At 35.3% G+C, this 16,880-nt stretch overlaps 1 protein-coding gene across 1 annotated transcript in view; it reads right to left on the bottom strand.

The window, feature by feature from the left end:
- The window catches only part of ATRX (ATRX chromatin remodeler), a 229,513-nt gene that overhangs the window by 124,438 nt on the left and 88,195 nt on the right, over positions 1–16,880 (bottom strand). Inside the window, exons 12-15 of the mRNA XM_070605788.1 lie at positions 16,384–16,560; positions 10,241–10,334; positions 5,098–5,200; positions 3,005–3,220 (exon numbers count right to left, since the gene is read on the bottom strand). Of these exons, the coding sequence (XP_070461889.1) occupies positions 3,005–3,220; positions 5,098–5,200; positions 10,241–10,334; positions 16,384–16,560 (590 nt within the window). The remainder of the gene's footprint in view (positions 1–3,004; positions 3,221–5,097; positions 5,201–10,240; positions 10,335–16,383; positions 16,561–16,880) is intronic.

Below are 16,880 nucleotides of genomic sequence, written 5' to 3' on the forward strand. Positions count from 1 at the left end.
TGAATCTCAAAATTATTACCCTGAAAATTATTATACAAGAGAACACACTGTATGATTTCTTTTATATGAAACTTTGAAAAATACATGTCTAATCTACAGTGATAAAAAGTGGATCACTGATTCCCTGCACCCAGGGGTATAAGGTTGAGGACTGACTAGGAAGTACAGATGAAAGTTTTCTACATCTTAATTGTGGTAATGGCTACATGGACATACACCTTTGATAAAATTCTTTGATCATAAACTTGGTATGGGAAATACATCATACATAATTGGTGGCTACACAAAACTGTATTAAATTTCCTGGGATAGTTTACCTAAGCTAAACCATTGCAAGTGGCTAAAAATTGTGGATTGAACACACTTCTTTACTAAAATGACATGAAAGAATGTTAAAAAAAAAAAAGTGATAATCCCAAAAGTACAAAAGAAGAGGAAGGAAGGTCCTGGCAGAACTGAAATATTAACAAAATTGTGAAAGCTAGAAGGCATATGGACAAGTATCAAATGACAACAGAATAAAGAAAGATGAAACTTAAGTACCTGTAGAGAAGAAAACCAACAAGAAGCACCAGATTTGATATTCCTCAGAAAGTTCAGGACCGGGAGGCATCAGTTAACACAAACAGGGAGAAGTGTGAAATGGAAAGGAGAATTAGTTGAAAGGCTAAATAAGGAACAGTTAGACCTACTAGACTGCCAAATTAATCCACTAAAGTCAGGCGTCTACCCCATTTCAAAATTTCCTGGAAGTAAGGTGCATAGGAAAATGAGGATCTAAGGAAGAAGTGATATAAAGCAAGAGATAGAAGAGGCAATGCCCAGAATAGTGAAAATAGATGAAGCAGACCAGATTAGAGTAGGAAAACAAGGCTCCAGTATTGGCAGTTCAAAGAAAAAAACTAGAACTGATAAATTACCTGATGTGTTTGAAGTTATTAAGGAACTTAAGGGTTTTGATGGAAAGATGGGAAATGAACTACTTATAGGCATGTAGAAAATAAGAGAAAAAACTGAAACATTAACATGGGGCCGGCTCCATGGCCAAGCAGTTAAGTTTGCACGCCCCGCTTTGGCAGCCCAGGGTTCATGGGTCCGGATCTGGGCGCAGACCTACGCATCACTCATCAAGCCATGCTGTGGTTGCATCCCACATAGAAGAACTGGAATGACTTACAACTAGGATATACAATTATGTACTGGGGCTTTAGACAGAAAGAAAAAAAAAGAAAAGAGGAAGACTGACAACAGATGTTAGCTCGGGGCCAATCTTCCTCACCAAAAAGAGGAAAAAAAACACTAACTCTAGGAAAAGCAAACCAAAAAACTATATACTAAGGAATGTAATCATTATACACTATGTGTATGTACACATGCACATGTGTGTGTATGAGATATACATGCAATATACACTATGTAGCTCCTGCTGTGAATATTTACATAGTTACAGTCACATGAACATTGACTAACAATTTAACCAGAACTGTCATGTAACCATACTGAGAGAATGGGAGGAGGAAACTCTGTCATTGGTGGGTAGTATATGAGGGCTAAATCTACAACTTCCATATAATAATGGTAATGTCTAAAACTAAGAAATGAGGAGATAGTATTATAAGCACATTAAACAGAAACATACAGGTAAAAGGGAAAGAACAGCTGAAAGAATTGAAAGTCAATACTTCTGAGTAGAGTCGGGGTAGAAAAGAACTTTTTTTCATTGTAGTCTTATAGTAATATCTGACTTCAACAAAGCACATATATTCAAGTTAATTCACATAAAATTTTAATTAGAAAGTAAATATGATAAATCAATTAAAAGTACATGGAATATGTTAATACACATTTAAATTATCTGAAATAAAAGGGAGAGGAAAATACAGCACATACCACATACAGTGACTGCAGTTATGTGAAACACATGTATGTACACTGATAGGGATCAGCATAAGAAAATGATAATAATATAGGATTTTAATGTCTATTTACCTAATGCTAGTTGTTGTTTAAATTTTTTAAATAAAATTAACATCACAAAAAGAGACAACTAGACTTAAAGTGCCTCTAAGTAAGATACAGAGTAAGTAGATATTACCACCCACGAGTATTTCTGCCAAAAAAAGAACTGAACTTAAATCTGATCAGGCCTCTATATCCAACAGTTCATAGGACATCCAGGAGCCAATGAAAATACACCACAGGGATGCAATGGGCAACACTTACAATACAGGAAACTCTACACAAATAATCTGGTTTTTTAAACAAATTTACTATATAAGAAAGCAAAACAGGAAAATTTCAGATTAAAATAGACTCAAGAGACACAACATCCAATGCAACATAACATGTAGTGAGACCTTCTCAGGATCCTGATTCACATCAACTATGTTTATGAGGAAAATGAAGGAATTCTGAATAGTAACTAGATATTAGATATTATGGAAATACTGTTAATTTTTAAGTGTAATAATGGTACTGTAGTAATGTTTACAAGATCCTTACCTTTTGACAATATATTCTGAACCATATATAGACAGAATGATATGATTTCTGAGACTTCTCCAAAATAATCTGAAGGTAAGAGGATAGATGAAACAAGATTGGCCATGTGTTGGTCTGCCGACGCCAGGTAATAGGTACATGGAGATTTATAACACTATTTCCTCCACCTGTACGTGTGCTTGAAAATGTTTACAATGTTTACTTAAAAAATTGAAATCCTTTATGGACTTAAGCAATAATTTTTAAAGATTTTTCTACCCCAGACAAAACACAATCACTTTGATGATCACTCAAGAATCTCAACTCTTTCCATGTACCTAATTATATTAATAAAGCCTAATGAAGATTTTTAAGTCCCATAAAATACTGTTAGTAGGGAAAAGCAACTGTAACTAAAAATCTGTAGTTGATTACAACATTCCATCCTTGAAATATTGAAATATATTTATGAATCTATGAAAGTCATATATTATAAAGAAATCATAAATAAAAATTGGTTTACCTCTCTCAACTTCTCTCGCTCACGCTCCCTCTCAGCAATACGTTTTCGCCTCTCTTCTTCTTCCTTAAGAGCATTTTGTGTTTCTGTTCTTAGTTTGTCATCTTTCAGAATCTTTCGAATTTTCTTTCTGCCTTTTCCAGGAGACTTGGAATCATCATTTTCATCTTCTTCCTCTTCCTCTTCATCGTCTTCTTTATCTTCTTCTTCAGAATGACTCTATGAAATTTAAATGATAAGAGGTAAATACTACCAAGTTATCTAACTTATCTATTTCATATTCCAATAATTAATATACCAAGAAAAGGTGGAAGAAAACATACTGAAAAGCTTCAGAATTATACTTTGCAATAAAAAAGAGTATTAAAGGGGCCAGTCCAGTGGCGCAGTGGTTGAATTCACATGTTCCACTTTGGCGGCCCGGGGTTTGTCGGTTCAGATCATGAGTGCAGACCTATGCACCACTTGTCAAGTCATCTGTGGCAGGCAGCCCACATATAAAGTATAGGAAGATGGGCACGGTTGTTAGCTCAGGGCCAGTCTTCCTTAGCAGAAAGAGGAGGATTGGCGGCAGATTTTAGCTCAGGGCTAATCTTCCTCAAAAAACAAAAAAAGAGTATTAAAAACAACCCAAAGGGCCAGCCCCGTGGCCTCGTGGTTAAGTTCGGCACACTCCGCTTTGGCAGCCCGGATTTGGTTCCCAGGTGCGGACCTATACCACTTGTCAGCGGCCATGCTGTGGCGGCAACCCACATACAAAATAGAGGAAGACTGGCACAGATGTTAGCTCAGGGCAAATTTTCCTCAAACAAAAAGAGGAAGACTGGCAACAGATGTTAGCTCAGGCCAAATCTTCCCGGGGTGGGGGGAACCAAAAGGGGGCCAAAGGACTGGAATAGACATTTCTCCAAAGAAGATATAGAAATGTTCAATAAGCACATGAAAAGATGCTCAACATCACTTGTCATTAGGAAAATTTAAATCAAAACCACAAATGAGATACTTTCTCACACCCATTAGGGTAGCTATTAAAACAAAAAGAAAGAAAATAACCAGTGTTGGTGAGGATATAGAGAAACTGGAAGCCTGGTGCATTGGGAAAACCGTATGACAGTTTCTCAAAAAGTTAAACATAGAATTACCATATGATCGGGCAATACCACTACTCAGATTATAACCAAAAAAATTAAAAGCAGGGACTCAAACAGATATTTGTACACTCACGTTCATAGCAGCATTATTCAAAATAGCCAAAGGTGGAAACAACCCAAATGCCAATCAACAGATGAATGGATAAACATGTGATATATACATACAATGGAATATTATCCAGCCTTAAAAAGGGGAAATTCTGATACATGCTACAACATGAACGAACCTTGAAAACATTACATCAATGAAATAAGCCAGACACAAAAGGACAAATGTTGGATGATTCACTTATATTATGTACCTAAAATAGGTGAATTCATAGACACAGAAATTAGAATAGAGGTAATAAGGGGCTCGAGGTAGGCAGAATGGGGAGTTACTGTTTAATGGGTACAGTTTCCAATTGTAAATGTAACTAAGGCCACTGAATTGTACACTTGGAAATGGTTAAAACATTAATTTAAAGAAAAGAACACATCCCCACCCCTGCACAAGACAACAGTGTTGACAGAACAAACACATTACATAGAATGCGTACTTTACATAATTCTGCTTAGATATAAGAAACTCAAATTAGCTAACTTCATTGCTAGAAGAAATTTATTCACCTATGAGACATTACTCAGGATAAAATGCTTTGTCTTCAAAAATAAATAGAACACTGCACACCAGTTCTACAGCTCTAAGAATGTAAAGTAATCAATTAGAACAGCTTAAAATTTCCATTAGATTTAGTTAGGAAACAGAAAAAAATTGATAATACGACAAAATTAATACTTGTGCATATTTCTACATTCAATAAGTCAATCTTTCCACAGAAGTGTAAAATGTAAATAAACCAGTAAAATTCAACTAACAAATAGAATGCAGAAGAGGTAATAACATATTCACTATGGTCTACTGTACCAGTTATAATGCAAACACAGGGTAAATGTCATTATTACCTTATTTTCACTGGATGAATCTTCCTGAACCTTGATTCGTCGCCTTTTCTTTTTCTGTTTATAACTCCGCTGATTTTCTTCCAATTCTGCTTTCTTGGCAGACCTAAAGAACATTTAAAATGCAAAATAAAATACTTCATGATGAATTTCCTTAAATAAATTATGTACTACTCTAGAACTGCTTTATCTTAAAAAGACAGGGGAAAACAAAAAGCAAAAGAACTTTACTTCAAAAAGGATAATCCTTAATTCTAATTCAAGGATCAATATTTTAAGTTATTCAGAGGACAGGTCTGGCACATAAGTAATAAAATGGATAAAGGGTCTTTAGAAATATAGAAGGCCAATATACATATAAAAATATTCACCATCTCTAAAACAAAAAGCAGCTTCTAAAAGTTTAATACTATTTTCTTCCTATCAATTCACATAAATTTGAAAAAAAACAGTCAACAATTTTTATTGAGAAAAGTGCTTCTTGGCTTAGAAAATGGTACACAAAGTGACATTAATCAAGACAGTATGTTCCTGGCATAAAAAGTAGACACACAGATCAATGGAAGAGAAATGAGAGTCTAGAAATAAAACTTTACATTTTTGGTCAACTGATTTTCCAGAAGACTGTCAAGACAATTCAATAGGGAAAAAATAATCTTTTTGACAAACGATACTGAGACAACTGAATATCTGCGTGCGAAAGAATGAAGTCGGACCCTTATCTTGCACCATATACAAAAATTAACACAGAAAGGATCAAAGTCCCCCTAAGATATACGTTCTAGCTAATAGACTGCTCATTGTTTTATTGTTGAAAGAGTGAGGGAATGGTTATTTACATATCCTGCTAGGGGGAGAAAAAATTGACTTCTATAAGAGTGCAAATATATGCATGACAAATCTTAAAATTGTACAACTTTGACCTAACAATGTCACTTTTAGAAATTTACTCTAAGGAAATAATCAGACAAGTGAGACAAGTGTGTGAATACACACACATATGCATATATATGAAAATATATATGCATATATGTATACATAACAGTGTTGTAAAAATATTTATATATCTCTATATGTGTGAGTATGAAAATACTTTTATGACAATAGTATTTATAGTAGAAAATACTGAGAACCATCTAAACATATAAAACTAGAAGCTTACTTAAATAAAATTTCATAGAGGTTATAGGAAAAAAAAGGATCAAAGTCCGAGATGTAAGAGCTAAAACTACAAAAACTTGTCAAAGAAAATACAGCCATACATCTTTGTGACCTTGGATTAGGCAATGGATTCTTAAATGTGACACCAAAAGCACAAGCAACCAAAGGAAAAATATAGATAAGCTGGACTTCATCAAAATTAAAAACTTTTGGGGCCGGCCCGGCAGGGCAGCAGTTAAGTGCACACGTTCCGCTTTGGCGGTCCGGGGTTCTCTGGCTTGGATCCTGGGTGTAGACACAGCACCACTTGGCAAGCCATGCTGTGGTAGGCATCCACGTATAAAGTAGGGGAAGATGGGCACAGATGTTAGCTCAAGGCCAGTCTTCCTCAGCAAAAAGAGGAGGATTGGCAGCAGATGTTAGCTCAGGGCTAATCTTCCTCAAAAGAAACAATTAAAAACTTTTATACATGAATGGATACTGTATTGAAAGTGAAAAGATAACCCACAGAATGGGAGAAAATATCTGCAAATCATACATCTGTTATGAGCCTTGTATCCAGAATACATAAAGAACTGTTACAAATCAACAAAAAGAAAATTCAGTTAAAAATTGGGAAAAGAGGGACTGGCCCTGTGGCCGAGTGGTTAAGTTTGCGCGCTCCGCTGCAGGTGGCCCAGTGTTTCGTCAGTTCGAATCCTGGGCGCGGACATGGCACTGCTCATCAGACCACGCTGAGGCAGCGTCCCACATGCCACAACTAGAAGAACCCACAACAAAGAATACACAACTATGTACCGGGGGGCTTTGGGGAGAAAAAGGAAAAAATAAAATCTTTAAAAAAAAATTGGGAAAAGAATTTTGATAGATGTTTCTCCAAAGAAGATATACAAATGGCCAGTAAACACATGAAAAAATGCTCAACATCCTTAGTCATTTGGGAAAAGCAAACCAAAATCACAGTGAGATGCTACCACACACCCATTAGGTTGGCTATAATCCAAAGAACAAAAATGAGAAACGTTGGAGAAGGTGTGGTGAAATTGGAACCCTAGTGCATTGCTAGTGGGAATGTAAAATGGTGAGCCACTGTGGAAAACAGCTGGCAGCTCCGTAGAAAGTTAAGCATAGTGTGACCATATGACCCAACAACTCCCATCATAGGTATTTCCTATGAATGAATATGAAAACACAACTGTGCAAAAATTGTATACAAACGTTCATAGCAGCATTAATCATAATAGCCAAAAAGTAGAAAGACCCCAAATGCCCATCTATAGATGAATGGATAAACAAAATGTGGTTTTATCTAGAAAATGGAATGTTATTCAGTCATTAAAAGTAATGAAGTAGTCAAGTGACCTCAGCAAGATAACAGACCAGGAAGCTCCAGACTCTTGTTCTCCCACAAAAACACAGAATAAACAACAACATATGGTAAAAACTAACTTTGTGAGAACTCTAGAAACCAGTCAAGAAACTGCAGCAACCAAGTGAACACCTAACCAAGAGTCACACAAAATGGTAGGAAATTTCGTGGCATTTCTGCTCACATTTGCCCTATCTCCTTCCCTGCTCAGCTCAATGAAGTCAAACGGGAGCGCCCAATTCCCAGCACCACCCACAGGAAGGAAGGAAAAGAGTAGAACTTGCTTGCAACCTTCCAGCTTGTGTGAGAGTTGCCCAAGGGACAGGAATTCTGTCTCATCTAACTCACGGCACATGAAAAGATGTTCAACATCACTAACCATTAGGGAAAATACAAATCAAAACCACAATGAGACACCACCTCCCACTCATTAGAATGGTTAGTATCAATTAAAAAAAACAGAAAATAACAAGTATTGGTGAGGATGTGGAGAAAGTATAACTCTTGCGTACTATTGTTGAGAATGTAAAATGGTGCAGCCACTATGAAAAACAGTGTAGCAATTCCTCAAAGAGTTAAACATAGAATTATCATATGCTCCAGCAATTTCACTTCTGGGTATATAACCAAAAGAAATGGAAGTAGGGACTTAAAGAGATATTTGTACTGCCATGTTTATAAACAGCATTATTCACAATAGCCAAAGATGGAAGCAATCCAGTGTCCACTGATGGATAAATGAATAAACAAAATATGGTGTATACATACGATGGAACATTACTCAGCCTTAAAAAGAAATGAAATTCTGATATATGCTGCAACATGTATGAAGCTTAAGGATATTATACTAAGTGAAATAAGCCAGTCACAAAAAGACAAATACTGTATGATTCCACTTATATGAGGTACCTACAGTAGTGAAACTCATAGAGAAAGCAGAATGGTAGTTGCCAGGGGCTGGAGAGAAGGGGGAATAGGAAGATACTATTTAATGTGTAAAGACTTCAGTTTTACAAGATAACAAGAGTTACAGGGATTGGTTCTAGAACCATGTGAACGTACTTAACACTACTAAACTGTACATTTAGTGGATAAGATGGTAAATTTTATGCTACGTATATTTTACCACCATTAAAAAAATACTTAAAAAAGGAATAAAGTACTGATACAAGCTACAGCATGGATGAACCTTGAAAACATGCTAAGTGAAAGAACTCATTCATAAAAAACCACATATTGTATGAATCCATTCATATGAAATGTCCAGAATAGGCAAATCCATATACAAAGTAGATTATTTTTTGCCAGGGGATTGGGGATAGGAAGAACATGAAATGACTGCTAATGGGTACAGGGTTTCTTTCTGGAGTGATGGAAATGTTCTGAAATTAGATAGTGGTGGTTGTTGCACAAGTTTGTGAATATTCTGAAAACCACTATATTCTACACTTTAAAATGGTGAAGTTTGTATTATGTGAATTATATCTCAGTTTTAAAGAATCCTCATTGTATCTTATTGTTACTTTTCATTTCCTTAAAGTACAATATGTTGCTACACTCCAGGCACAACCTGGTAAGTACTAATCTAAAAAAACTCAAATGTTTTTAAATTTATAAGTGTAGACACCTATGTAGACATACACATACACACTCACACATAGATTGCCCATTTGATAAAACTGTAGAAGGATCATATCATTCTGGAGGAGAAAACTGAAAAATTCTGAGAATGGTTAGTATTATCTAAAATACTATACTGGGGCCCGGCCCCATGGCCGAGTGGTTAAGTTCACGTGCTCCGCTTCAGCAGCCCAGGGTTTTGCCGGTTCGGATCCTGGGCATGGACATGGCACTGCTCATCAAGCCATGCTGAGGCAGCATTCCACAGAGCACAATCAGAAGGACCTACAACTAGAACATACAACTATGTACTGGGAGTCTTTAGGGAGAAGAAGAGAAAAAAAAGAAGATTGGCAACAGATGTTAGCTCAGGTACCAATCTTTAAAATAAAATAAAATACTATGCTAAGAAGGAAGCAAAATTTTAAATAGTAATCTAAATCAGCAGCTATGTGTATTGAGAGAACAAACATATCTTAATTACTATAATAATAGCAGTACTACTAAGACTAATAATAAGCATTCATGGAGCACTTACCATACGCCAAGTGGATAGTATTCAAAGCTGTTTACATGCACCATCTCATTTAATGTCCACAATAATCAATAAGGTAAGTACTATTGTAATCCCTATTTTACAGATAAGGAAACCAAAGTACAGAGTACTCATATAAACAGAAAGTAGTAAAGCCAGCAGTTAGACTGCGGTAGTTTGTCTACAGAGCTTCTTAGCTAACACACTACAACTTTCCCCTATAACAACCAAAAATCACAGTCGAGTGTTTTTGCATGCTGAAAGTCCAGCTAGCTTGGAACACATAATTCAACTATACATATGTTTATACACATTCTTTAATAATTTTAACAATTTCAAATCAAAATATTAAATATTTTACTTAACTTTATTAGTAATAGCAACTTTTCTACAAATAATTTAAAGCACAGTTATTCAGATTAAGCCCTAAAATTCTTTTGAAAAAACAATATAATATTTACCTTGTTCTGGGCCGTTGTTCATCTTCAGATTCACTAACTTCTTCACTAACTCCTGATTCCTGAAAATCAGAATCTTCAGAATCTTCACTGCTCACTTGAATAAAAGAAGTATTAAGTTATTAAATACTTCCCAACAGAAATGCAATTCACTTAATTTGTCAATAACTTCACATTAAAACTTAGAGCTTTGTGAGAAGAATATCTGTAAGTATGGACATTAATGGATATTACATCATATAGATTAGACCAGTTAATGATTCAAATGATATTTAAAAAAAAAATTCAAACGTATTCCAACTACGATTATACAACTACAGTACTACATTAAGATATAAGTAGTATTTGTATATAAATTAACAAAATGATAATGTCCATAAAATGTATTAGTAATTGCCAAAGGTAAATAAACTAAAAAGAATTCTGGTACTTCAAAACAAGCAAAGTAGGCTAGCCAAGATGGAATACAAGTGATTACAGACTCTTTCTGCCATTTATAACAACTAAAAACTATGGACAGAATACACAAAGAAACCACCTTAGGACTCTGAAAAGCAAACAATAGCAGGTAGTGTGGGGACTGAAATCAACACTTGAATAACGATCCCTATAAAATTACAGGGTCGTGCGTGGTGGCTGTGAGTATCATGATTCTTTTTCCCTCCTTTCCTTCCGGGTTTTGACAGAAAGGCAGGCTGAATTCCAAAACTATGCAGAGGGTGCTAACAGCAAAACTCTGGGAGAACTCCATTTCTAGCCACAGCACTGAGAAAAAGGAGCTGAGCCCTGCACATCATAAGAACATAAAGGGAATTTCTGATTTTATCTTTTCTCTCCAAAATTCTGTTTTTCTGTACCAAAATTGCCACTATGACACAGGCATCTAAAACCCCAGAGTATACCCATCTTCTGTCCAAAGGAATCTAGGCAGGGAAAATACAATATGAGCCTGGAATAACTTGTGGTGCCAGAAAGTAAAGCAATGCTCCAAAATTGACAGGGGCATATTCAAAGGACACGTGATCTAACTTGAAGGAGTTCCCAGTAGCCAAAGCTGGAACGATTTAAGTAACAAAATGAACAACTGGATTATAACTCATGAATAAAATAAACATCTCTAAGTCCATATTAATATAAGTAATGCGATAAACAAACAAATAAATAAATAAATAGGGGAAAACAGACAATCCTTCCTTACAATTACTAAATGTAGAAGTAATGAAAGAAATAGAAAATCACCACTATGCAAACATCATAGTAATTGCTTCAGGCAAGATGGATGCTAAATTTAGTGAGTGTAAGTACAATAAAAAACAGGATATTTGCATAGTCTCAAAGTATCTCTCCACAAAATATTCATTAAATATGAATAGAAAAATAGTTTTCTTAACAGTTAATCAAATAATCAAGGCTAACATTACCAGCAATAAGACAGACTGTCGTCGTATACTCGGTATGATACACTGAGAAGGATTCAATATCGCTTTTGTGGTATTCTTGTCAAAACGCACAATAACCTCAATCTAATCATGAGAAAACATTAGACGAATACATACACTTGGACAGTCTAAAAAATAAATGATCAATACTCTTCAAAAGTGTCATGGCCATGAAAGAAAAGACAGAAAAACTGTCATAGCTTGGAGTAGATTAAGGAGACATTACAACTGAATGCAATGTGGGATCCTAGATTGGATTCTGGAGCAGAAAAAAAACATTAGTGGGAAAAGTAATGATAACCAAATAAGATCTATAGTTTACTTCATAGGTCAGAAAACATTTTATCTAAAGTCTCATGGCAAATATTTTCAACTTTTTAGGCTACATGGTCTCTGTTGCAACTACAGTACTCATCTCTACTCAACTTTGACATTGTTAAACACATGAAAGCAGTAACTAAGTATGACTGTGATCCAATAAAACTTTATAAAAACAGGCAGAAGGTCGGATTTAGCCTACAAGTGTAGTTCGCCAACCCCTGGTTTAGTTAACAGTATTGTATCAATGTTAATTTCCTGCCTTGTTTTGTTTTCTGGGAAAGATTTGCCCTGAGGTAATAACATCTGTCGCCAATCTTCCTCTCTCTTTTTTTCCCCCTCCCTAAAGCCCCAGTACACAGTTGTATCTTCTAGTTGTAGGTCCTTCTAGTAGTTCTATGTGAGCCACCATCACAGCATGGCTACTGACAGATGAGTGGTGTGGTTCTGTGCCCAGGGAGCCAAATCCAGGCTGTCAAAGCAGAGCGCACCAAACTTTAACCACTAGGCCATCAAGGTTGGCTCCTTAATTTCCTGGTTTTAATTATCATACTATATTAAGTACAAGGTGTCAAATTAGGGAAGTGGGTGAAAGGTATATAGGAACTCTACTATTTTTGCAACATTTCTGTAAATCTTAAATTATTTCAAAATAACAAAATTTTTAAAAGATCTATCATGACCTGAGATCAGAATCAAAGGTCTCTTCTATCTAAAAAAAATGGGTGAACATAAATACTATAAAAAAATTGCTATGGGGGAGAGAGCAATGACAAGTTATTGCTTAATGAGTTTCAGTTTGAGATGATGAAAGAGTTCTGGAGACAGTGCTGATGGTTGCACAACAATGGGAATATACTTAATGCCACTGATTGTACACTTAAAAATTGTTAAAATTGTTAAAATTTTGTTACGTGTATTCTACCAGAATAAAAAACAAACAATAGTAAAAAAGAATGGCTAAGCAACTGGGAATTTGGGAGAACACGTGTGTCCACATGAACGCACATACAAATTGTGAGATTAAGTATAATTTTTAAAGCCTAGTATTAATTTTTCATCAAACATTTTATTTTGAAAATTTTCAAATTGACCAAAAATTAGAAAGAATTGTTGAACACTTGTATCCTTTCTCTTAAATTCACAAATAAGTGAATTTAAATATTTAATTATTTAAAAATAATTAACATTTACCACATTTGCTTTATCTCTATCTATACATACACACACTCTTTTTTGCACTGAACCATTTGAAAGTAAGTACAGACATCATGACATAACTAAATACCATTATCACACTTGAGAAAAATAACATCAACTTAATATCATCTAATATAAAGGCAATAATTACATTTCTAAATTAGCATCAAAATAACTTTTATAACTTTTTTCCAATTTACGTGAAAATTAAAGTTCACACGCAGCACTTGATTTAATAAGTAAGCTAGGGACCAGCCCCGTGGCCAAGTGGTTAAGTTCGCATGCTCTGCTTCGGTGGCCCAGGGTTTCACCAGTTCAGATCCTGGGCATGGACATGGCACCACTCATCAGGCCATGCTGAGGCAGGGTCCCACGTAGCACAGGCAGAGGGACCTAACAACCAGAATATACAACTAGGTACTAGGGGCTTTTGGGGAGAAAGAGTTAAAAGAAAAAAAAAGACTGACAACAGCTGTTAGCTCAGGTGCCAATCTTTAAAAAAAATAAAAATAAAAATAATTTTAAAAAAAAAGAAATAAGTAAGCTATTCTCTTTTGATTTCTCCCCATCACCCAACTCAAGTTTCCAGACAATATAGGGACACCAGAGTTTGAAAACTTGGAAAATTATGCAACTACAAATAGAGCATCAATCACTATGATCATAATCCGAATTAGAAACATAAATAGGCTGTGATTTTAGTTTAATTCCTCCTACACAAACAAAAATACACGTGGGTAATAAATTACCCAGAGAAGAGGACAGTGAAAACATAGGTCACAGAAACTTGGGTTTTAATAAAGTATTTCAAATGCAATCATGCCCACTAAGGGATTCTATATCCTGAGCTGAGCCTCAGAGGCATAATCAGTATTTCTCCTTTTGTTGAAGATGCACAGGAATTCATGTTGTTATTTAACCTGCTAAATCACTCAGTTCCTTTATAGAATCTGAAAGACAAGCTTGGAGTCATACTGCAGAGAAATTGATGAGATAGGTATTGACAAAATGATGTACTATTTATTTATTAACATGAAAATGTCCATAACATATTAAGTATGTGTGAGGAGGGGAGACCTTTCTCCTCCTCTTTAATGGATAAGTGCTGTTCCATAGCCCTTTAAATGTTCAGGATTCCAAGATTCTTTCCTTAGCCTGCCATTTGTGCAACATTACAACTCTACTGGGCAATCTCAAATATTTTTGTAGTATTATACATATATCACAACAACTCCAAAAACCTGACAGTCATCCTAGATTTTTCTCTTTCTTATCAGTTAATAAGGCCTAACAAGTCAGTTTCCTATGTGTCTCAAGTCAACCCTCCTTTTCGCCAACAAATGGCACTTGGTGTCATCTACGGCAATATCCTCCAAACAGATTCAAACTTTTCATTCTCACAGAATAGTAGGTAATTAATTTGATCATATTACATCCTTGGTTAAAAGTTTTCAATGGGAAAAATGAGTGGTCGTGCTGAGGTTGTGATTCTTGAGTGCCAGTAATGAATGTCCTGTGCCTTTATCGTGGTGCCATACAAATTCACCAAGCTGTCCACTTAGGAAATGCACATTCCTCTGTACGTAGAGTATACTTCAAATAAAAACTTTTTAAAAAAAGTGGTGGCACTCCTCTGTGAATATACTAAAAGTTAAATTGTACACTGTAAACAGGTAAATTGTATGGTTTGTGAATTATATCTCAATACAGCTATGATATAAAAAATAAAAATACTTTTCAAAAATTAAAAAACCAGAAAACCTTAATGGCTTTGCAGCCTACAGAGCCTACTGTACTTCTCAGACACTTCCTAAAATGCTTTCCTATTCCTAGTGGCAAGGAAGTGAATCTGCCCTTCAGGAGTTGGGTAGTAAAGTCTTCAGAATCTTCCCCTAAGAAGCAAAAAACTTTCTTTGAACTTTTAGTTAGCTGAGATTCTAAGGCAAATTTCACATTTAATTGCTCAACATACATGTGATTACTTAATAAAAGAATGCTCTCCCCCAAATCTCAAGCAAAATGAACACACCAAAGAGATGTACCATATTTACTCTATAGTCTCATGTACCCATGGGTCTGCTGCCAAGTACTCCAGTTTGAGAAACACAGGTTTACAAGGGTCTCCGTATCTGTCTGTCTCATTGGCCCAGCCTCATTTCCTGTTGTTCCTTTCCCTACTCCCTCCTATAGTCCAGCTATATCATATTAATTGCATTCCCTCCACCATGTGCCAAACATTTTGCAGAGGCTTTTACAATTTTTTTCCTGCTTATATTATAAATCTTCACAACACATCTCCCTGCTCCCCACTTACAACTTGGTCTGCTGGGTGAGACTCTTCATCGTTGTGAAGTCTTCTCTAGGGATAACCCTTATCCCGCAAGAAGCTAAAGAAATGTTCCTTTGTGCTGCACTATACAATACCTCTGTTGTACAAGACATCCCTCATGGTGCTATAATTTCTTATCATATTAATGTCAAGAATTCTTACTAAACCAGTGACTGCCAAATCTGCCTACAGAGCAGAATCACATCAGACATGCTTTTAAAATATATGGATACCTAGGTGCCACCATCATCTACTATGCTGTAATTGGCTTGGGATGAAGCCCTGTCATAAGTATATTTTAAAATCCCCCGAGTGATCTGCATGTGTAGCCAGGTTGAAAACCACCACACAAGACAATGATTTCCTTATTCCTTTTTGTATCCTTAATGTTTACCATGATGCTGGAAACATGGAAGCATTCAGCACAGAAGGATTCAGACTTTTAATGAAATGAAAATTTAATCTGACTACATACAAGTTCTGCAATAAGCTTGTATAAATCTACCCAAATTAACTGCATCTTCTATCTTTCCTTAGGAAAGCATTATTTCTTCCCGCAGTTATAGGCAATCTTGTATTTTCTACATAGCTTTTATTTACTGTCATATTTATTTATCTTTTTAATCTAAATGACAACTAAAGATTAAAAGTATGTTTTATGTCATCTCTCAAGTTTCTGGGTTATCTTCCCAGTCTAAATTCTTTATTTTACTCTCACATAAGAGAACAGTTGTTGCCAATGTGCTGATATTCACTGAATATAGGCCGTCAATCGTTGGAACATATATACTTAAATTTCATTACTATAATTAGCTTATAAAACCAGTATGTTCCTTACATTCAGAATTAAAATGTCTTACCCTTCCTTCTATTTCTGCCTTTGGCTTCTTTGTGCTCTTTAGGCTTCACCTTTTTTTCTTCTCCAGATTCTCCATCACTCACAGTCAGTTTGTGCCTCAAAAGCCTATGTCTGTATCTCGGCTTCTTAGATTCTTCAGAATCTGAATCTGATTCAGAATTGACTTCATTTTTTGCTTCTAAATGGAGAAAATAAATCAGTAAAATCTTCACTCTTTTTTCCTTTAAAATATTTTGTAAAACTATTTTGTTTTTTGACAATTATCCTAATTTATGAAAAAGATCAGAGCTGTGCATTTACCATTGTATCATTGGTCATACTAGGAAATCTCATACATCAGACTTGATCTATTACTATTATTAAATATTGATTAAATATTACCAATACACAGTCCAGTTTTAAAAGGTAAAAAATATTTTGCTTTAAAAATCATCTGTTTATTGTCAGCAACTGATAAAACATGCACAATTATTATCAGATACTCAAAAGGAGTAAAGG

The sequence above is a fragment of the Equus przewalskii genome, chromosome X, assembly GCF_037783145.1.
Source record: "Equus przewalskii isolate Varuska chromosome X, EquPr2, whole genome shotgun sequence".
NCBI lineage: Eukaryota > Metazoa > Chordata > Mammalia > Perissodactyla > Equidae > Equus > Equus przewalskii.